Consider the following 22003-nt stretch of genomic DNA (forward strand, 5'->3'; position numbering starts at 1 on the left):
ACTTTTTTGGATAAGGAATTTCCTTTGAAATTATTCCATTCTCATTTCCTGTCATCAGCACTGCCATCCTGACATGCCACTCACCTTCTTCTCTGGCTTGAACCCTTTTCTCTCACACCCTTCCTTCCCTGGGACTGGGTACCAACCTAACCATAGCTAGCTAACCATAACATAGCTAACCCTAACTGAGCTACTTGTCACCTTCTTGACACCTTCTACTTGGTGACACTCACTGATCAGACTGTACTTACAAATCCTTCCATCCCCTTTGTCCTACTTCCCCCTTTAAGAAAAACGCATGGACATACATACGGGAACAACAGACACTGGGAACTACTAGAAGGAGCGGGGAGGCAGGAGGGTGTGGGCCGAAAAACTACCTATTGGGTACTATGTTCAGTACTGGGGTAATCATCCATACCTCAGCCATACCTCAAACCTTAGCATCATGCAAAGTACCCATTTAACAAACCGGCACACGTACCCCCGAATCTAAAATAAAAGCTGAATTTCTTTTTAAAGAAAAACACATAAAAATATCAAACCCTGCCTGAAAAACTGGCCTTTTGCTTCTTTTTATAGGTTTTTTCTTGGCATCAGAAAATCTGCATTTGTTTGTACCATTGCAGAAGCCAGAAACGAAGCCAGCATTTCTCCGCTTCCTACGCTTACCTCCCCACAGGAGTCTTCCCTGCTATCCCTTCTCATGCCTGCCATTTCCGCTCTCTGGATGGACTAAATAGGGCTGGCTTGGAAACTGTGAGTCAGCTTCCTACAACCACCTCAGAGGCAAGGCATTGCTTTTGTCCTGCCATCTTCGTGTGTGTGTGTGTGTGTGTGTGTGTGTGTTGTGTGTGTGTGTGTGTTGTGTGTGTGTGTTGTGTGTGTGTATTAAATGCTGCATTTTATTTTGTTTTGTTTTTATTTTACTTTTTTGGCTAGAGACTTGCTTTCCAACCTCAAAGTTTTTCCTGATAAAAAAATTTATAAGACTCTTTTGTGTTTAACAAGTGACATCTGCCTGTCCTGGGAAAAGGAAAGCAGCTCTGCTATGAGAGTGGAGATCCTGAGTCCTGGGACAGACTGAGACGGCATTTTATCCGACATCTTCAATTCCCAGAGGAGAAGAATAAGGGATAGAGTGGTTGATGGAATTGCTAAAGTCCCACTGACAATAGTGACAGAGATGGAACGAGAGTGCAGATCTCCTGACCTCTACTCCGTGGAGATCTCCTTGCTGCCGTGTCATTTCACAAACTAGCCCTGCGTTTGAAATTGTGTGTGAGTCTCCAAAGAGATGTTAGTATGGTAAGCAGCTGCATGTGGCCACTTTAGGGCTCTCTCGTTTTGTTGTGTCCTGTGTGGTTCATGGTTAAGTGGAGGTCACAGGACCCTGGAGAATCCCTGACATCTTCAAGTCATGCACACGGCAGGGGTTTCCCTGTATTTTCAGGAGGACGATGGCTTCTCCATATTCCTGAAAACACAGGGAGAGACCCTGGGGTGTGCATGTCTAGCTTTCTTGCTCATCCAATCTGGCAGCTCTAGACAGAACCATATTATAACTTGCGAGGTCTGTTTTTCATGCCCACCTCCCCCTTGGGAGTGCTGGTTTCCAGCTCTTCATCCTTTCTTTCTCCTAAGGTGTTTAGGATCTATATCTCATCTCTTGGTTTCTCAGATCCCATCTTTCTTTCTGTCCCACCAAGCACTCCACCTAGACTGCCCTATATTCTTTTAAAATTCATTCATGTTTTCTTTTGAACCCAAATAGACTTTCCTATGATTAAAAACATAAGCAGTGAAAAATAACACAATGCTAATTTTCCCCCATTCACCTCAGACACTCCAGCCCTCTTCCCACACTCATTAACATATTTGCACTGCCCAAATTTGCTGGATTCACTTTGCTCCTTGTAGCACATGAAGCTCTAAGCCCATTTATTTTTTGTTTTTGAGATGGAGTTTCGCTCTGTTGACTAGGCTGGAGTGCAGTGGCATGATTTTGGCTTGCTGCAACGTCTGTCTCCCAGATGCAGGCGATTCTCCTGCCTCAGGCTCCCAAATAGCTAGGACTACAGGTGCCTGCCACCATGCCCGACTAATTTTTGTATTTTTAATAGAGACGGAGTTTCAACATGTTGGCCAGGCTGGTCTTGAATTCCTGACCTCAAGCGATCTGCCCACCTGGGCCTCCCAAAGTGCTGGGATTACAGGTGTAAGTCACCCACTGCATCCGGCCAAAGCCCACTTTTTTTTTTTAAACAGCTGTAGAGTGCTCTATTGCATTCCACAATTTATTTTACCAGTCTATTCTCCAGTGATGGCTAACTTTATTGCTTTCAGGGGTTTGCTATTACTAACAATCTATATCCTAGATTCTGAAAATTTTTCCTTCCCAAATTACTATTAAACTCATATATTATTCTACTTGCTGTAGACTCTGGAGCTGCTGTCCTAAGTGACAGCTAAATCAGCTAATAAATGAGTCCCCACTGTGTTAACAGGCACAGTATTCCTGAGCCCTTCCTTCCCCTTCAGGAAACATATGTCCATTTTAAGAGGGACCACCCGGGTAAAAGTTCCTAAAACATTTCTCTCCCATGATTTTTGGAATAGAAGGGCTATAAGTCATAAATGAGTCATAGTTTTAACCCATGGGAGTATTTCAAATGACAGAAATTTCATGAAGATATTTGTAAAATACTTCATTAAGTGTGATATTTGGGGGAAGATCAGCTTTGTTGTAAACACATAGAGCTTCATCCAAAACACATAATGCAGGGTGGCAATCTAGAGGGCTTATCCCAGGTGAGATGTGTAGTTCTAGCTTTAGCCCTGAGCCTCAGCTTGGCTGATGCTGGCAGAGAAGATACAGCACAGAAGCCACATCTGCAAACCACATCTCCTCCCTGTGGAGATGCAGCTGCCCATATCAAAATCAGGAGGGAGCATCCAGTTAAAAAGGCTGTGAGTACTACCTCACATCATACATAAAAATCTATTGCAAATCTAAATGTAGAAGGTAAGCAATAAAGCTTTTCAAAGAAAAAATGGAATAATGTCTTTGTGACCTGGGGCAGGTTGCTAGCCATAAATGAACAAAATTGATCAATCATACTACATTAAAACTAGGGTTTCTGTTCATTAAAAGTCATCAGGAGAGTTAAAAGACAAGACAGAGTGAAGAAAATATTACCAATATATTCAACTACAACAGAAAAACTCCTCTAAATTGTATCCAGAATATATGAAGAACTTCCACAAATCAATGAGAAGTAGACAACCCAATAGAAAAATGGGCAAAAGACATGAATAGGCACTTCACAAAATAAGATATACAATAACCAATAAAGAAGTGAAAATGTGCTTGACATGTTTTCAAAGAAACACAAGTTAAAACCACAATGTGGTATTATTAACATGCAACAAAATGGCTAAATGAAAAGGACAAACAACATCAAGTGTTGGTATGATTTTTGAATGACTAGAACTCTCATGTACTTTGATGGGAGTGTAAATGAATACAGCCACTTTGGAAAACTGTTTGACAATACCTTCCAAACCTAAACATATGCCTATCATATAACCTAATGATTCTGCTCACAGGTATACACAGCAGATACACATACATATGCCTGCCAAAGACACATACAAGAATGATCACAGCAACATCTTTGGTTGTAGTTCCAAACTAGAAACAACCCAAATGTCTATCAGGAGTAAAATGGATAAACAAATTGTGATACATTTATATAATGGAATACTACACAGCAATGAATGTGAATAACCACACAACTTGGATGAATTTTTTCAAACATAATGTTGAGTAAAAGAGGAATAAATGATTACGTTACTGCATGATTCCATCTATATGAAGTTCAAAACCAGGCCAAAATAATCTAGGTGATAGAAATCAGGAAAATGCTTACCTATTTGGTTGTGGGGTAGGTTACAGTTAGTAGGAAGAATGAAAGTCTTTTGGGGTGCTGGTATTGTTTTATTTCTTGATCTGGGGGCTTATTACACGTTTGCTTTGTCAGTCCATTGATTACATACTTAATTATAATCAAGTATAAGCAAGGACATAATGCATAGCAGATGGCTATGCATTATACAGTATCTTATTGTATATGTTATCATTTGTAATACAGGGTCTTTGTCACTCAACCCAATAGCACATTATTTGCACTGTTATTTAGGGCTTCCTTTGTTCTGCTTTATGGAACAATTGGCAGTGCAACTGTCTTCATCTCCCAACAAATTTGTAGTCTTCTTGAGTGCAAAAAATATTGTTGCATTTTCTCTAATATATTATTTCTGTTCTTAGCACAGAGACTTACACATAATGGGATTCAGTCTTAATGTTTGTTTTACACTGGAGTAGAGAGAGTGTTTACTTATTTTTACTGATCTACTTTTATTTGTGTTTTAATTAAAGGTAAATGGGAGGTTAGAATTCTCATCCCTCATCCTTCTTCAAAAATATACACTTCTAGAGAGGAAGCATGAAGAGGGCTTTGTGGGGGTGCTGGTCATATCCTATTCCTTGATCTGGGCAGTAGTTAATAAAAGTTATACAAGTGTGCTCACTTTGCTAAAATTCATCGAGTGGTACACTTACTATTTGATACTTTCGTATGTTGCATCTTGATTAAAATGTAACATATAAATATACGTATATTTATATCTCTAGTTTGATAAGACACTATGTTGGTGAGAGTTCATGGAATTAGTTAGGCACATATACTGCTTATTGGGGAGTAAAACAGTACAACCTCCTTGGGAGGAAATTTAGCCAAATTATTAAAATTGAAAAGGCATTTACCATTTGACCAAGCATGGTTAGTCTAGAAATGAACCCTACAGTCTACTATAACATGTGCAACCTATTACATATTCAGTGTCATTCATGTCTGCTGCTTATAATAATTGGAAACAACAGAAGAAAGAACAAATAAATTACACATCACACGTAGAATATTATTCAGCAGTTAGTAAGAAGGAGGCAGATCTGTATCTGCTGATTTGGAAGGATCATCAGGTTAAGAAGTATGTAGAAGATGCTCTTGGTTGTGTTAAATATATGTGTATATAATTAGCTTGTCCATTCATAGACCATCTCTAGAAGGATATCCAAGAAACTGATGATGGTAGAAGGAAGAAAAGGAAACTTATTTTTCACTATACACTCTGCCTGATCCACATTTCAAATTTTACATGTAGATATAACCAATTTAGAAAAATAAATCAAAAGATGATTCTTGGCTGCTGCCTCTTTGTCACTGTCATTTAGAGTCTTAATAAACATTCTATAATTGATAAGTTTGCCTTTACTTTCTTCTACCAACCTCCAAATCTATTCCATGCAGCAAAGGTCAGATTCCTCTTCCATGATAATGAGCAAAGTAGGCAGGTCACTCTTCTGCTGGTGACCTTATTAATTGAGTTTAGATCTCCAGTGAATTTGAACAGATTTTTTTTTTTTAATGAAACATTCAAAGCCTCTTTGGCCCCTCTTTAGTTCCCCTCCTCTCAGAAAGGAGGAAGAGAGTGAAAGGCAAGTGTTCTATTTGTCTTTAGTCAGATTTACAAATGCCTTAATTGGTTGTCAAACTGGAAGGAGAGGGAACCTTCCAGTTCCCTTGGAGGATGCGATTTGAACTGCAAAGGAAGGGAATAAGTTTGATGTAACATGTGCCCTAGATTTGAAGCAGATTTTGTGAAATAAAGTCTTACTTCAATGGCCTGATGATCCAGAGTGTTTGCAGGCCCTTGGAGGTAAAAATACAACAATATAATCTATGTTGTTTTTCCCTAAGGGAAAAACAAGAGGGGCCTCTGAAGAAACTAAGCTTATTTCCCAAATCACCTATGGTCATCTGCAAAAAATGGAAGGGAGGCCCACGGCCAGGGATGCTGAGGTGGTGTGGGCACATGTGGAGGACATCGGCAAGAAGGCTGAAGCCCAGGCTTGTGAAATTTGCAATGGACAATTTGCACAGGTCTTTTAAAAGGCACATTCAGAGTAAAGGTAGCTTAGATTAGATGATGCTGTTTTATCAGCTATTAAAGAGAAAGCAAAACCTGGTATTTACTGATTGTTTCATCCAGCCCATTCATTTTTACCAAGGCACACTCTACGCAGAGCCTAGGATTAAACACCCGCATCTCCTGATCCTCTCGGTCCACTGCTGTGTTTACTTTCCACATTGTCCCCTTAAAAGCCTGAAGGCTGAATCAGACCCCTTGGATTCAAGTGCTGAATGGGAGCTGCATGACCTCGGGCAAGTTTCTTAACCTTTCCATGCTTCAGGTTCCTCATCTGTAAAAGGTGAGAATAGTAATAACAGTATCTTCCTGGTATGGTTGTTACTGGGATTAAAATGCACTTCAAAGAGGGTCTGGTACATAGAAGACGTTAAATAAATGGTAGCCATAATATCAACTATTATTATCACTTCCAGTTTCTGCATCACAGAGAATCATTTTTAAGCAGGAAAGCCTGCATGGGAGGCATCTGCATTGCAACACTTGCTTGGTTCTGGGTGCCACATTAAGTCTGAGATAAGAAATCACTTTGGCATAAAGAAAGGCCTCCAACTTCCTAGCTGGTGCTGGAGGAGCTCTCTCACACAGGTGGAGTTCAAAGGGAGGTGGCACGACCCGCCACCAATGCTGAAAGCAGACTCCTGTGTGGAGCCGAGGCATGGCCTAGATGACCTTTAGGGCTCCTGGTAATGCTAAAAGGTCTATGATTTTGGGACCTTTGAGACTAGCAGCCCTGGGGGCAGTCGCTTTGCTTAGCTTAGTGGCCAGCTTTATGGTCACCTTGGACGTGAAAAGCATAGTTCTGTCTGAGCTTTGCTGCAGTTCTGTGTAAGAGGACAAGTTCTGGTGTCACAGCTAAAACTTCCAAATACTCAAGTTGGAGGGGACTTTGAATTTATTTGTGAACAGACAGTTGCACACTTGAAAATGCCAACACATAAGGGAACATACTCAGCTTTGCTAACAAGATTGAGCTCATTACAAACTCTCCAGCCAGGGGATATTTCATTCTTAAAAGAAGAGTAGAAATCCTGTGTGTGTGTGTTTTGGGGGCTGGGGAGGGGAGAAGAATGTATCAGTCAACATTGTTTCCTCCCGCGCTCCCAAACATAGGCTAACTGTGAAGAGCCAGGACGCCCACCGAGTCCTGGCAGCGCTGCAAGGTGGGGCGGGGGCGGGCGCCGTCCTCTCGCTGGTGACTGCAGATTTCCTCTGCCGGGCACCTCCTAGGGCCTTTGATCTTTCCCCAGGAACTGGCGAGGGCCGCGTTTGCCTCTAAGTTTATTCCCTCTTGGTTTATTTATTGTATCTGCTTTCTCTTCTCGCTAGTTTGGAGGTCAGAACGCCAGTATGCCACGGGACGTGTGTCCCAGGCAGGGTCTCCCCTCTCCAGGCACTACCGCGAAATCTGGCAAAAGGCACATTTTACTGAGTCCTGGGGCAGCAAATTCAGCGGAGGAGAAAGAGCCTTTCTCCATTCAGGGAGACAACCCAGGAAGCCCGATCCCGAGATCAGAAGCCAGGACCCCGCCCCGGCCCCCTGCGCCAGCCCCAACTCGGCACCGCCCAGGAGCTCTTCTCGGTCCGCCTGGGGGCTCGAGCTCGCGTCCCTCCCTAAGACGCCAGGCTTAACTTGGAGTTTCATCTCCTCCCCAGGAGGGTCTCAAGTTGCCTTCCTCTGCCGGGAAGGGCCCCCACTCCCCCGTTCCAGGCCCTAATCTCCACCCGGCGTCTCCGTCTGAGCGGCCCGGCCTCAGCTCTCCATCTGTGAGCCTTAAATCCCATTTATCTTCTTAGCGCCTCAGACCCGGACGGCCCCGCCCCTCTTCCTCTCACCCCCACCCCACTTGCAAATCACAGACCCCGGTCTACCCCTCTCATCCCCCCAAGCGCGCTGGACCAACTACAGCAACCTTTGAGGTGTTAGAAAAAGTCGCCAGACTGGGTGGAAGCGACCTAGAGGGGCGCGGCAGGAGGAGGGCCCAGGTGGGGGGCGCCCCAAGATTTCAGGGTGAGGACCGCGGAGGGTCCTGGACCCGCAGTCGCTTAACTCCTGCCCTGCGTCTCCAGTGCTTGAAGTCGGTCCCTCCCAGGCCCCCAATCTAGGTCACCAGCGGGGAAGGGCTGCTCTGGGGGTCGCTAGAGAGGGTGAGGGGCGGGCTGTCTGCTTCCGAGGTGGGCGAGGAGTGAAGGTTTCAGGGCCTGCCCCTCTCACTTCCACTCGATTGTAATTTCATCCCCGGGCAGGTCGAGCCTCCCTCCCTCCCTCCCGCGGCCAGCCCTTCCCTCCCAGTCGGCCTCCTTCGTCGCCCCCGCCCCCGCGAAAAGCCCTGCCGCTTGCAGCCGGCTTCACTCCTGCACGCCGACCTCCCGGCTGCAGTCCGGCCTCTTGGAACTGCCCCGTGGTTCCGGGCCCAGCCCTCGCAGCCCCCTACCTCCTCGCCCCGGCCCGGGGATCCGCCGGCGCCGCGTCCCCCACGCGCCCCCGGAGACGCCCTTTCCGTGTGCGCCCGGGACTTGGGGAAACTTTGCAGGCGCCGGCGGCAAAATGGATTTAATCCGAGGCGTCTTGCTCCGGCTCCTGCTTCTGGCTTCCAGCCTCGGACCCCGCGCGATGTCGCTCCGAGCGGCCATCCGAAAACCAGGTAATGCGCTCCTCCGCCCGGAGCCACCACGCCCCGAGCGCCCCTGCTGGGCTCCGGGGCGAGGACACAGAGCGGGCAGCGCACCGCCTCCCTCTCCCCGACCAACGTCGGCTTAACTCGCTTCAGCTCTGTCAGGAGCTGAGAAAAGACGCGAACCTCGCCCTCCCCCGAGCCCGGGCGGCGCTAGGGATATTTATTTGTTAAAAGAATGATCAATTTTCCAGACACAGTAGAGGTGGTGGTCCCCGTGTTTGACCGCAGAGAGCTGAGAGTTGGGACAGCGACCGTGCTGTCTCAATTACAGAGGATGGCAACCATGCAGAGGAGTCAAACCAGCCCCTCCTGCGTCTCCAAATATCTTACTCAATTCATATTGTCCAGAGCCCAGCCATTTCCTGTTAAGTGTCTGAAGGGTTGCCTAGAGCCCCCTCTGCCCATCTCCGGTCCCACCCACGCACTGTGCAGGGATGTGGACTCTGCTCTTAGCATCCTCTTCCACTCTGGGGCCGTTTGTTCGGAAGGAAGCACCCAGTGGGTTAATTTTATCGTGTTTTGAACTCCTGTCTTTGCTCTGCCGTTTAAACAAAGATATGTGCGTTGTAGCCTGTTATAAGGGATTGGGAATTGGGGGAGAACTTGAAACCATAATAATGTGTGTTTTCTCTAGCTGCATATAGGTAAAAAGTCTTCGTTTATTTTGGTCTACTTTGATTTGGCCTATGTTGTGAGATTATTCAAAGTAGAACATTCTGAACAATGAAGTTCTAAACGTTGTTTCCCAAATAACGACTTTTATTATTTTTTACTGGGACCATATTTAGAATTCTGAAAAATCTGTTTTGTCTTAGCTTACTTTGTAAGGGAGGTTGTCTTATGGGATTAATTATATCTTATGAACAATGGAAAACAATATTACTTTTATTTGAATGCAGTCTGCAAAACCTCACAGAAAGTGCGGTTTGTCTTCACAAACGTTTCTGTAAGAAAGAGGCAAAGCTAGGAAAATTTATCAGAGGGCAAAGAAAATCGTCTTAGCGGGATCCCATGTGAATCCTTAAATATTTTCGCATTGGAACTCTCTATCTGCAAACATGACTTGTTGCATTTCGGCTCTGGAAGCGTCCTCAGTCTTTGCACTGTATCTCTTATTACCAGCACTTGTTACCTGCCTGGAAATCTAAGGTCATTATCATAATCTACACCATATTTAAATTATGAGCCATTCCATTTATGAGCTCTTCAATTCATTTTGGAGATAATAACTTCAGTCCAAGGCAATATCACATTAAATTGTTTCTCTTCCTGCATGCACACACACACACAGCTTCAAGGATTTCAGTGAAGGGCCTCTTTCTAACTTTTCCTCCTTAAGATAACCACATCACGATCAATTGCATTTTGCAGATTTATTCACATGAAATCATCTATTAATTGTCACAATTTTTAAACAAAGCATAGTTATATCTATAGTTTTAAAGCATGAACAGTGTATACAATGCTTTTTTAAGGATATATTTTAATCCGTTTAAGGGGAATTTTTAAAAAGTATTTTATAAAAACCTGTTGTATAAAACTGCTCATGTGGGTCATCATATTTTCTTTCTTATTTTTTGGAGTTCTTCTCCTAAAAAGATTTTCTACCTGGTTCATTCAGGGTCTCATTCTGATATTCATGCCAGGAATATGCCATGCTGGCCTCTTTGGTTTTATTTGAAGCATAGATAGGGTTTTGATAGTGGAAACACCACCTCTGAAATACCTTGGCATATTAATTACATCAAATTTGAGATAGAAGTGTTTAGACTAGGTTCAACCTAGAAGAGTTTTATTTTTATTACTTTATAATTTTATCCAGACACTGGTTTTCAGGTTGGAAAGCTTCTCAGATTAAAATGACAGCTACTTCATAAACTTCAGGGGAAATTTCCCTCCTGGGCTCATTTACATCCCTTGGAAAGACTAGTTTTTGATCCGGAAAATTGGTCCAGATTAAAAAACTGAATGTGCCCTGCTTGGCTCTGATGTGAGCAGCAACCAGCTAATTTATAATCTTCCCCAGACACTAGCAAATCCTGCAAGTATCCATATGGGAGCTTCTTTGTACCTTGTTTCCTCAACAGAAATTGGTTCATATACAGTACTTTGAAGGTATCGTAGCCACTGTGCAGGCATACTGGAGCGGTTCTGTTTTATTTGGATGACCCTCCCTGTCTCCTCATACACCTAAATCTACTTTTGATAAGTACAGCATTGTTGGAGAAGCCTTGGATTCAAAATCAACCTGGAAATTCCCCATCCCCACCTACCTCTGGTGAGAAAAAACTGAGTAGCAGCTTCAAGTCTGAGTCTAGTTTGGGTTCAACGCAAGCAACCTTTCTCTTCACCCCAAGATAGCTCATCTTTTGACACTGAACATTAATAAAGAAACCTCTGCATGTGCCAAGACTTACAAGAAATGACAGTTTTCAAATTAAGTTAAATTAAATCATAATAACTAACACTAAGTGCTTGCTACACTGTTCTAAGAACTGGACCCACAGTGATTTATTTAATCAACCCAATAGCCCTGGGAGATGGGGACTATTATTATCTCTGTTTTACTGAAGGAGAAATTGTGGCTTAGAGAGGTTACATATCTCATCCGAGGTCACACAACTAGTAAGCGGTGGAATGGAAATTTAAGCTCTGATATTCAGGACCAGAAACTGAGTTCAGAACACCGTGTTTGCAGAGGTGTGTAGCATGTCTTGTAGGGTGTCTTCCTGGAGGCTGAAGAGTGGAGCTCCCGTGGGTCAGATACTGGAGGCTAGGTGGAGGCTGCTGTTTTGTGTGGGGATCCTGCGTTGCTCTTAAACATTTGTAAATGGGATCTGCCCATGCCTCTTAAGACAACAGAGTGCATATGATACTGAAAGAATTTTGGAAGCTACTGTCTACTGCCCTCATTTATAAGAATCACAGGGTGTGGCCTTATGGGGTGATGATGAACCACTTGCTTCTCTTGTTGAACTCCTGAGGATTAAGGCTGGTGAGGGTCAGAGGGCCCACTAGAGTACCTGAGGGTAGAAAAAGGGGCCTCTGAAGAATGGGAGGGTTTAGGGCCCTGTCCTTTCCCCAGACCTTCATGGTGTGGAAACACAACATGTTGGATAGCCTTCATTCCTCTTCAGACTACAAATTAGAATCATAGGCCTGGAAAGAAGTGAAAAGTCCTCATTTTGCAATGAGGTTGAGGGTGACTCAGTGACTTGCCCCAGTTAACGTCAGAAGCTGAACTGGAACCAGCACCTGGACCTCCCACCCTCCCGAGTGGCCTCTAGCCTAGTGCTTGTCCCATCACCTGAGTCTCACCAGAAAGTGCGGGAGGACTGCCCTGCTTCTGTGGTGGGGCAGGAAGAAGGGAGGGGGAAATCCAGACAACTTCAGGAACCAACATGCAACAAGTCACTTCATTCCCTCAGGCATATTGCTAACTCTTGTCCTTATTATCATTTTAAAGTCAGATTTATTGAGGTATGATTTATATACAATAAATTTCATCAAGTTTGATGAGCCCTAACAAACATACCCAGTAATGTAATCACCACTGGAATAGAAATATATAGAACATTTCCATCATCCTTAAATATTCCCTTGTGTCCCTTTGCAGAAAAATGACTCCCTCCCAGCCCCTGGTAACCACTGATCTAACTTCTATCCCTGTAGTTTTGCCTCTTCCAGAATGTCATATTTTGTGTCCACCTTCTGTCACTTAGCATAATGCTTTTAAGATCCATCCATGTTTTTGCACATATTGGAAGTTTGTTCCTTTCTTATTGTTGAGTGATGGTGCGTTGGATGGACCATGGAATTCCAGTTTGTTTAACCATTTGCTAGTTAGTGGACTTTTAAGTTGTTTTCAGTTTTAGGCTATTATGAATAAAGTTCCTAGACACGTGCACATAGAAGTCTTTGGAAGATATAGGTTTCCATTTCTCTTGGTAAACAGAAGGGGGATCACTGCATCACATGGCAGGTGTATGTTGAGCTGGATAAGAAATCACCAAACTGTTTTCCAAAGTGGCCGTACCATCTTACATTCATACAATGTGTGAATGTTCTAGCTGCTCCTAATCCTCTGCAACACTTAGTAGGTTTTTTTTTTCTGGTTTTGTTTTAGCGATTCTATTATAATAAGTATGTAATAGTATGTCATCACAGTTTTAGTTTGCATTTCTCTAATGACTAATTATATTGAACATTTAAAAAATTTATTTATTTGCCATCTTTTCTTTGGTGAAATCTTTGTTTAAATCTGGCTGACTTTTAAAACTTGGGATGTTTGCCAGGCATGGTGGCCCATGCCTGTAATCCCAGCACTTTGGAAGGCCAAGGTGGGCAGATCACTTGAAGCCAGGAGTTTGAGACCAGCCTGGCCAACGTGGCGAAACCCCAGCTCTACAAAAAATACAAAAATTAGCTGGGCTTGGTGGTGCGTGCCTGTAGTCTCAGCTACTTGGGAGGCTGAGGCAAGAGAATCACTTTACCCTCAGAGAGGGAGGTTACCGTGAGCCAAGATCGCACCACTGCACTCCACCCTGGGTGACAGAGGAAGACTCTGTCTCAAAAAAAAAAACAAAGAAAAAAATTGGGATGTTTATTTTCTTATGATTGAGTTTTGAGTGCTTTTTGTATATTCTGGATGCAAGTCTTATATGAGATCTGTGTTTTGTAAATCTCAGCTTCTAGTATGTGGCTTGTCTTTTTATTTTCTTAATAGTGTCTTTCAAAATGCAGAAGATTTACATTTTGATAAGGTCTAATTTATCATTTTTTTAATGGCTCATGCTGTTTTTTTGAAAGCTTAACCCATGGCTGCAAAGATGTTTCCCTATGCTTTATTGCAGAAGTTTTTTAGGTTTTACATTTAGGTCTATAATTCATTTTGAGTTAATTTCGTATGAGGTGTGAGATACAAGTCAAGGTTTATTTGCTTTTGTATGGATATCTTGGCTTTATTTTCTAAGCACTGTTATGCTTGGTGGTGGGAGGTGGTACGTCAGAGGCAAAGGGATCTCCAGCTTGGAAGTCTTGCTGTAGCTCTCCAGCTACAGTGGCTCTGCCATTAAGACCTCTTCATTTCTATGCAATAGATAGGGTATAGATCTTTTGTCTCTCTACAAGGTTCTGTCAGTGAAGTCAGACTTAGGGCTGAGTGCCGTGGCATATCTGGGAAGGGCTTCTGGGGTTAAAGACCGGTGCTCTGAGGCCTAGAGCCTGGGGTTGCTCTTGGTTTATTTAGACAAGTCTCCTGACATTTATTAACTCTCTGCCACTAGAGGGGCTGGAGAACTGCACATGGGTCCTGCCTTTCCTCCTGCCTGTCCAGTTTGCCTGAGGTCCCAGGGTCAGTGGGAGAAGGTCAAGTCAGCGTTCAGAGTTCAAGGTTTTCCCTGGAGGATCTGGGTGTCCCACAGTCATCCTTAGCACGATGCAGCTCTCTCATCTTTTTCTTTCCACTTTGTCAGTATTTCTCTAGTGGTATAATCAAACTAAAATAAAGAGGTAAGGAAAGTCAGGAAGCAAAAACAAAAGGCTAGAAGAGTTCGCTTGCGGGCAATACATCTTGTTGGTTGCTGGTAGAGATACATGCACCTCTAGAGGCATTCTGCTGCTGCTAGTGTGAGGCTGAATGGCTAAGGGGCAGTGGCCAGGGATCTGGGGTCATCCTGGTCTACTTCCCCAATGCCACCTTGATCTACCTGGAATTCACAAGAGACTGGTTACTTCCTCGCTTATAGCTCTCATCCAAGCCCTCTTCCCAAAGCACGGCAATTGGGGGAGATCTCTCATCCGTATGTTCCTTCCTGTCCCCTTTCCAGTCCACTGTACTCCATATCACAGTGCTGATTCAGGCTGTCTCATTTCTCAGGGAAATCTTTAGCTCACAAAAGCCATGGGGCACTAGAAGCTAGGTGCTAGGGACCTGGCACACGCATGCATCCCCAGCACCCAACTCCTAGCGCCCCACGCAATTCAGGCAGACAGAAATGAGCGGGGGTACTTTTGCTTCCTTGCAGAACCCCTCATGGGTTCTCATGTAGTGGCTTAGGTGAGTCAAATAAAATTTCTGCCAGCAGAGGGCGCACGTTCCAGAGCTGGCTCTGCGCGGTTCTCCGCCCTCAGCAGTAATTCCTGCACTAAGTGGATCTGAATTTTTAGAGTGCAATCCAGGCACCTGCCTTTTTAAACAAGAACCTCAGATGACTTGATGCACACTTTGAGACATGCCAAAAGAGAGTTTGGACTCTCCTACTGCCTCCCTCTCCCTGATACCTCGACCCAGGTACTCTGTGTTATGCTGATCGTCTCTGCTTCGTACCTCCACGCCCAGCTGTGACTGCTGCCGACAACACGTTGCTGTGGGCATCTGTATTCAACCAGAACAACCCTGTCCTTAGACTCTAAGTTGACTGGTCAAAGAGGGAAACCTTGCAATGGCGTTAACAAAAAACCACGCTGTTCTATATATAACCAACATTTTCCCCCCTTACCTCCCTCACCCCCAGTCCCAAGCTTGTTCTTTCAGCCTTCAAGGCTGGTTTCTCCTGGTGGAGCAGGAAGGCTTAGGTGAGAGCACATATTTTGATATTCCACACATTTGGGTTCAAGTACTGACAGTTTACAGCTACATGGTGACAGTGGGTCAGTTATATATGCTCCATAATCCTCAGTTTACTCGTCTGTGAAAACAGGATAAAGAAAGACCCTACCATATAATGTTCCAGGGAAGATCCAATACAGCAATGCATGTAGCAGGGCATTAAAAAGGATTAGAAGACTGACATGTGAAGGCAATATTTAAGAAATTGGGATTGTTTAATCTGGACAAGGAAGAAAATCCTGAAAGAATTTCTATATTTCCAGGCATCAGAAGTAATAAACACAGACATTGATGATTTTATGTGCTTTTATTCTTTTCTATATGTATTAAGGTATGGTTACATGTGATGTAATTTGTATTGAACTGTAACATTTTTCAGACAAATGAATTAACAAATTAAAAAGACTCCCTGGTCAACCACATGCCTTGATTTTTGGTTTGGAAAATGAGGGTGATTTTTGCCTGGTAATTGTCTTGGGGGAAGGTTTGCAGGATGTGGTGGGGCAGCAGCTGTTCCTAAAACAGAATTATCCAAACTGATATGTTACTGGGAATCAGTGAAAGTCTCCGTAAAGCCAGAGAGCAAAGAAATGGTCCAGGTTTTGCTCACTGAGAAGTTGACTGGAGTAAATCAGGAATCACTACTAGGGACATGGAAAAATAGACCGGGTTCACTCAGTCCATTTCCTATTGATGTTTCCTCAGCTGGAAAACGCCCCCACTTATCCAAAGCAGACTAGTGCTTTAAAAGAGCTAAAGTGCTACCTAAGGACAGGATACGATCTAACAATAGTCATAATAATTATTATTACTTTCACCAACCAGACTGAGCAAGGATATACATCCCAGTGCTTTGATCTCATTTCCAGTATCCCCCTTCTCTAAAGACACTTGACAATTCTTTCTTGTCTGACTCTGCAAGTCCTGAGCAATTTAAATTTTAACACTTGTGTTTGCTGACAGGGCACCCCAAATCCCGAATCAGATTTAATGCAATGTTAATGCTATTTATTTTTCTTGCTGCAATAAGTTTATATTAGCCATTTAGTGGCTTACATTGTTCAAAAGGAGTTGCATCAGCAGGCACTTTTCTGTAACATCTGGGCACTTGGAAACATAATACTTAAATGCAACCTGAGTTTAAAGCCTTCCACGGACAGATGGCTAATTTTATTGATCTAATCTTTCAGTTAGGAATAGATCCCATGATCCTTTGCTTGTAATTCTTAGAGTCAGCAGAGAAATAAATAAAATGGGTGATGGCTGTGAATTAGGCACCTGTTATATTGTCTGTAATTTATTTTTAAAATACTTCAATGTAAACAGTGACTGTATGAATTACTTTAATCTCTACCCTAGGGGAGCTTAGTTAACACTTGAAGCAATCCAGGCTAGAAGGCACTGCTCTGGCATAAGAATTTACATCTATTTTCATCTCTTGGTGATTGTGCCATGCCAGTGGTTAAATATTTGGAACTTCACCTCTGTCTTAGGCAGGAATCCAGACTGGTTAGTGATTATTTGAAGAACTTTACTATGATGTTCAAAGTGGCAGCAAAAATACTTAGAATGATGTTATCAGATATTCACACTAGAGGGTTCAGTAATTAGCATAAATGATGTTAGATGCAATGTTTTTATTGGTGAAATATGTGATTAACTAGAAAGATTATTCACGTCCCTCTATTTTTACGTGGACAAAGAGTAAGAATCCAGCAACTCCAGAAATCAAGCTACTTTGGAGTGGCTGAATACAGCTAGAGCTCCATTCATTTCTGTGTTTCCCTCACACAACAGTAGACTCACTTGCCTGGCCCCACCCGGCAAGATGGTTTGCCGATTTTGCCATTAGAATATTGATGTACCTCTCTCAGCAGTTATAAGCAGGTGCTTGTATTAATCAGTGTAATTAGCATTACCTATTGTAACAAATCAAATCTTGGTGGCTTGACACAAAATTTATTTTTTGGACTTAGTCTAAGTCCACAGTGGATGTTCCTTTCTAGGGAGCCCGCCTCAGCTGTCTTCCTCCAAAGGGTGACTTGAAGACTCAAGTCATTCTGTCCTTAATACCACCATCTTGTAATACCACCATCTTTAAAATGGACCTCCAGGGTGGGAGGTAAAGAAAAAGAAGTCTTGTAAGAGATTTTCTGTGCCAAATCAGAATATGGTCATGTTGCCCCCAACCCAACTGTAAGGTTTCTGGGAAATGTGGTTCAGTAGTGTGCACAGGAAGAAAAATAACCAGATGTGGTAGGTTGTCTCTGATGCAGTGCTTTGGAGTTCCTGAAATGACAAGAGGAAACATCACCAAATTTACAGCAGCAGGTTGTGTGATAATTTTTGTGGCTTCTTGCCCATGGATATTTTATACGTGGCAGAATTTGACTTGGAATTTGCTTTTGTTGTAGTGTACAACCTGGTTGAAAAGCAAATAGTTACCATCTACTTTTACTTGCTGGAGGCCAGCACAATTTTAAAAAGGAATCTAAAAACTAAACAGTCAAATTGATTTAGGCCAGTTTGCAGTAAGGTTCAAAAATATGTATATGGGTAAGTGCATATGTGCTATATGTTACTATGTATTTCTTACATTTTACAAAAGGTAAAATTAATCCCTTCAAAAAAAGTTGGCCAGGCTCAGTGTCTCACACCTGTAACTGGGAGGCTGAGGTGGTGGGTGGATCACTTGAGCCCAGGAGTTTGAGACCAGCCTGGGCAACATGGCGAAACCGCATCTCTACTAAAATACAAAAAATTAGCCAGTTGTGGTGATGTGCACACTTACAGTCCCAGCTACTCAGGAGGCTGAGGTGGGAGGACCACCTGAGCTCAGGAAGTTGAGGATCATGAGTGCAACATGATCCTGCCACTGCACTCCAGCCTGGGCGATGGGAGTGAGACCCTCCCTCAACAGCAACAACAACAACAAAAACAACCAAGAATTCACTACCCAGTGGATTAACTAGAGTGAGTTTCTAAGACATATCAACTAGAACTCTAGTCCCTCCCGCCCCTAGTTTACAAGAAACTCCTTCTGTTTGTGTCCCATAACAAAAAGGACTGACTAGTCATGGTAGAATATTCAGTAAGAGTTGCTTCTTAAATTATAAAAAAATCTTTTTTTTAGACACCACAGCCTTCTTTGATGAAGGTGAAGATGGTGCGGGCTGATCTCAACAAAAACAAATTGATACAGTTGGTTGAACCACTGCACTTTTCTTTTCTTTTTTTTTTTTTTTTTTGAGACGGAGTCTTGCTCTGTCTCTCAGGCTGGAGTGCAGTGGCGCAATCTCGGCTCACTGCAAGCTCTGCCTCGCAGATTCACGCCATTCTCCTGCCTCAGCCTCCCGAGTAGCTGGGACTACAGGCGCGTGCCACCATGCCTGGCTAATTTTTTTGTATTTTTAGTAGAGATGGGGTTTCACCGTGTTAGCCAGGGTGGTCTCGATCTCCTGACCTCGTGATCCGCCCGCCTCGGCCTCCCAAAGTTCTGGGATTACAGGTGTGAGCCACTGCGCCCGGCCTGAACCACTGCACTTTTCAAAGCACTTCTAAAAATGATCTTATTTGATCTTTGCAATCCTTGCCCTACCAGGAAGTCAGGGCAGATGACTTAACAAAAAGGAAATAGCCAGGACATGAACATAGGTCATCCAGCCTCTAGCCCTTGTTGCTTCCCATCAACCCAGCAGTGTTTCTGCAGCTAATGGATAGCAGCGTGATCATTGCTATGTGCTTGAGTCTAGCTCTGCAGCCAGGAGGGACCTCGTCAAGAAGACACGCTCTTCATCCAGGCTTCACTTAGAAAGACTCCACGCGTGTCATGAGACACTCTGTAGAGTGACCTGGGACAGCTTTCAGTCACGCTCCTCACTGGTTGGTATGTGGGGAAAGTGGCTTATTTTACAAAATGCTGGATGACTACAGGTCTGTTTGCAACTGAGAAGCAGCTGTAGCAGCTGGAGGATATCCCCAAAATCTTTTCAGATGTCTTCTATGGAAAACCCTTTTGGGATCTCAAGGACCACCCAGATGACACAGCCTGGCTCTGAAGCTTTCCATCCCTCCACAATTTAGCCATCCTCTTTAGTAGCAAATGATATTTGCTAGACCTTCAATGTGGCATATTTCAAGGTTTACCATTCCAGTCTCAAGATTTCTGTTAGTTTCTCAAACATCTCTTTGATGTTCTGGGAATTCCCAATTGGTGTAGTTAAATAAACCATTAGTTTGAAAAAAAAAAAAAAAAAGCATTCATTTGATAGTTGTTTTTAAGTAATTGACAAGCTTAGCCACAACCTACACCCATAATACACATCCCTTCAGCTTGAAGGAATTGTAGTAAGACTCCAGTCAGACAGACCTGGGTTTGAATTCTAGCTTTAAAATTTATTGCTGTCTGATTCCAGATTGAATAGTTTCTTTATGCCTTATATATTTCATCTGAAATTTAAGATTCATAATACCTACTACAAAGGTTTTGTGTGATAAATAAATGAGAAACTATGATGACGGAAGATATACCTACAAAAGTACCCAAACATTTGATACATAATGGGCACTCCAATGTTAGTGCATATTAATTAGATTCATTGTGGTCTATAGAGTTTATAGAGTGGTAGAGATGTTAACTTTTCTATATTTATTGTAACCCCAAATATTGACAACATTGACATAAATGTGTTATTGAGCTTAGGCATCCATGAAAGTGGAAGTGAAAATAATTTCATTTCCTTAATTTCATATTATGAATTATTAGAGTTTATTTCCTCAAATGAAGACTTTTGGTGTTTATATTAGTCATAAAGTTATTGATATTGATGAAAGAGTTGGAGTCAGCTTTGAGTTTAATAAAAACACCCAACCTTTGTTTTGGACTTTGTACAAAATCAAGAAGAAAGGATCAGGCCACTATAGTAGTAATAGATTTTTCAGGCATCAGCTACGTGGCTCCCTACCTTGAAAGACATTATTTGCAGTTAGAATATCAAAATTTCTTTAGCTACTTTTTTACTGTGATATTAAGAGGATAAACGTAAAAGATGCCATTTCTATGATGTGTTCTCCGTCTTCATTTTGCTTCAACCGTACTCTACCAGAATAATCTTCCCAAAATGAAGTTCTAATCCTATCACTGTTGCATTTAATATTCTTTTCTGGCTCACTACTGCTTTCCAAACTCTAAAGCTGGGCCTCTGAAATCTGTCACAATATAGCCCCAACTCACTTTCCTGTCTTTTCACTGAATACATGCCTGTATTCCAGCCAGGATAGATTATTTGCTATTCCATAGACCTCCTCTTCACTTTCCCAATGCTGAATGTTGTCCACATGTTGATCGGACCCTTTGGAATACCCTTCCCTTATCTCTACCCAAGGAAACACAAACTTCAAAGCATGTCCCAGTTACCTCCAGTTCTATGAAGTCTTCGTGTACTCTTCCAGCCAGAAGCCATTCCTCTCTTCTCCCTTTCTACTTTATATTATCTGTCTACCTGACTCACGTCTTTTGTTAGATTTGTAACTTGGTCAAGAAAAGCACCATGACTTCTCTACTTTTGTATCCCCTGCATTGCCTAATGGATTATCTTACACATGGTTGGCCCTTCACAGACAGTTATGGAATGGAAAACAATGGCTTCCTTTGGGGCAAATACATTTTCACGTTGTGTGATTAATTTGATCCTACTCTCAGCTTCTGAATTCATTTCATACAGAAAAAGTGTCACTTCCATGTGCCAACATTTTTGCACAACATATGCAGACATTTGAAAACCCACATTTCAGTATGATTCAGAGAAGTGAAAGCCCCAGGGAGTCACTTTGAAGCAATATATAATTTAAATCCCACCTACATGCTGCCAAAGGCTATTGGAATAGTGGGGTTTTAAGGAGACTCTGATGGAGTCTGTGCTGTGAAATATGTCAAGTTCAATATCTAGAGAACAGGTAGAGCTTGAAGTAATGCATGGGGCTGCCTCGGACTTGCTTTATCATGTCTTTGGAGGCTAAGAAGCAAAGGCAATACCATTTACTCATACACTGAAAAGTAGTAGGTGGGGAGGGGTTAAAATAGTCCAGTGTTTAACAATCCTCCTTCCTCCATTTCTCTTTAAAACCAAAGGCAAGAGAGGTTTGTGTGGGAACGGCATCAGAGGTATGATTGAAAAGGTCAAGTTGCAGGAAAAGGGATAAAGCTAGTCCAATCTGCCATAATGAGATCTAACTGTGAGGTCATAAGTAAAACAGTACTCCAGTTCTTCAACATTCTTCTTCAATTTTATTGTACTGACCCTGGCTTGCTTGTGAAGATCAATTCTGTATTCCCTTGAAAGCAAAGCAGCCAAAAGCTAGGGTGTTTGCAAAGGATTTTTCATTCTTTGTTTTTCAAGAACCAACATGCCTGATAAAAATGAACACTCCTGGTAAGTCCTACTGAAAGCAACCAATTGACTGAAACATTCATCAGTTGACTTTTTGAGAGGTGTGTGTGTGTGTGTGTGTGTGTGTGTGTGTCTGTGTCCGTGTATAACCTAAAAGTAACCTGCATTATAATAGCAGTTAAAAATAAACTAAATTGTTTTGAAGTGGTGAAGTATTAGTGATACATGTACCAATGTCTGAAATTTAATTTGAAATACATTTAAAAAAATAAGAT

General features: G+C 42.7%; 1 protein-coding gene across 3 annotated transcripts in view; it reads left to right on the forward strand.

The window, feature by feature from the left end:
• Positions 1–8408: 8408 nt before the first annotated feature.
• EGFLAM (EGF like, fibronectin type III and laminin G domains) overlaps positions 8409–22003 on the forward strand; it is a 199900-nt gene continuing 186305 nt past the window's right edge. For 2 of the 3 annotated variants that reach the window (XM_030813998.1, XM_030813999.1), the window contains exon 1: positions 8409–8696. In XM_030813998.1, the coding sequence (XP_030669858.1) occupies positions 8600–8696 (97 nt within the window). In that variant the 5' untranslated portion in view covers positions 8409–8599. The remainder of the gene's footprint in view (positions 8697–22003) is intronic. The other variant, XM_030814000.1, reaches the window with a different exon arrangement.

The sequence above is a fragment of the Nomascus leucogenys genome, chromosome 6 (genome assembly GCF_006542625.1).
Source record: "Nomascus leucogenys isolate Asia chromosome 6, Asia_NLE_v1, whole genome shotgun sequence".
Taxonomy (NCBI): domain Eukaryota; kingdom Metazoa; phylum Chordata; class Mammalia; order Primates; family Hylobatidae; genus Nomascus; species Nomascus leucogenys.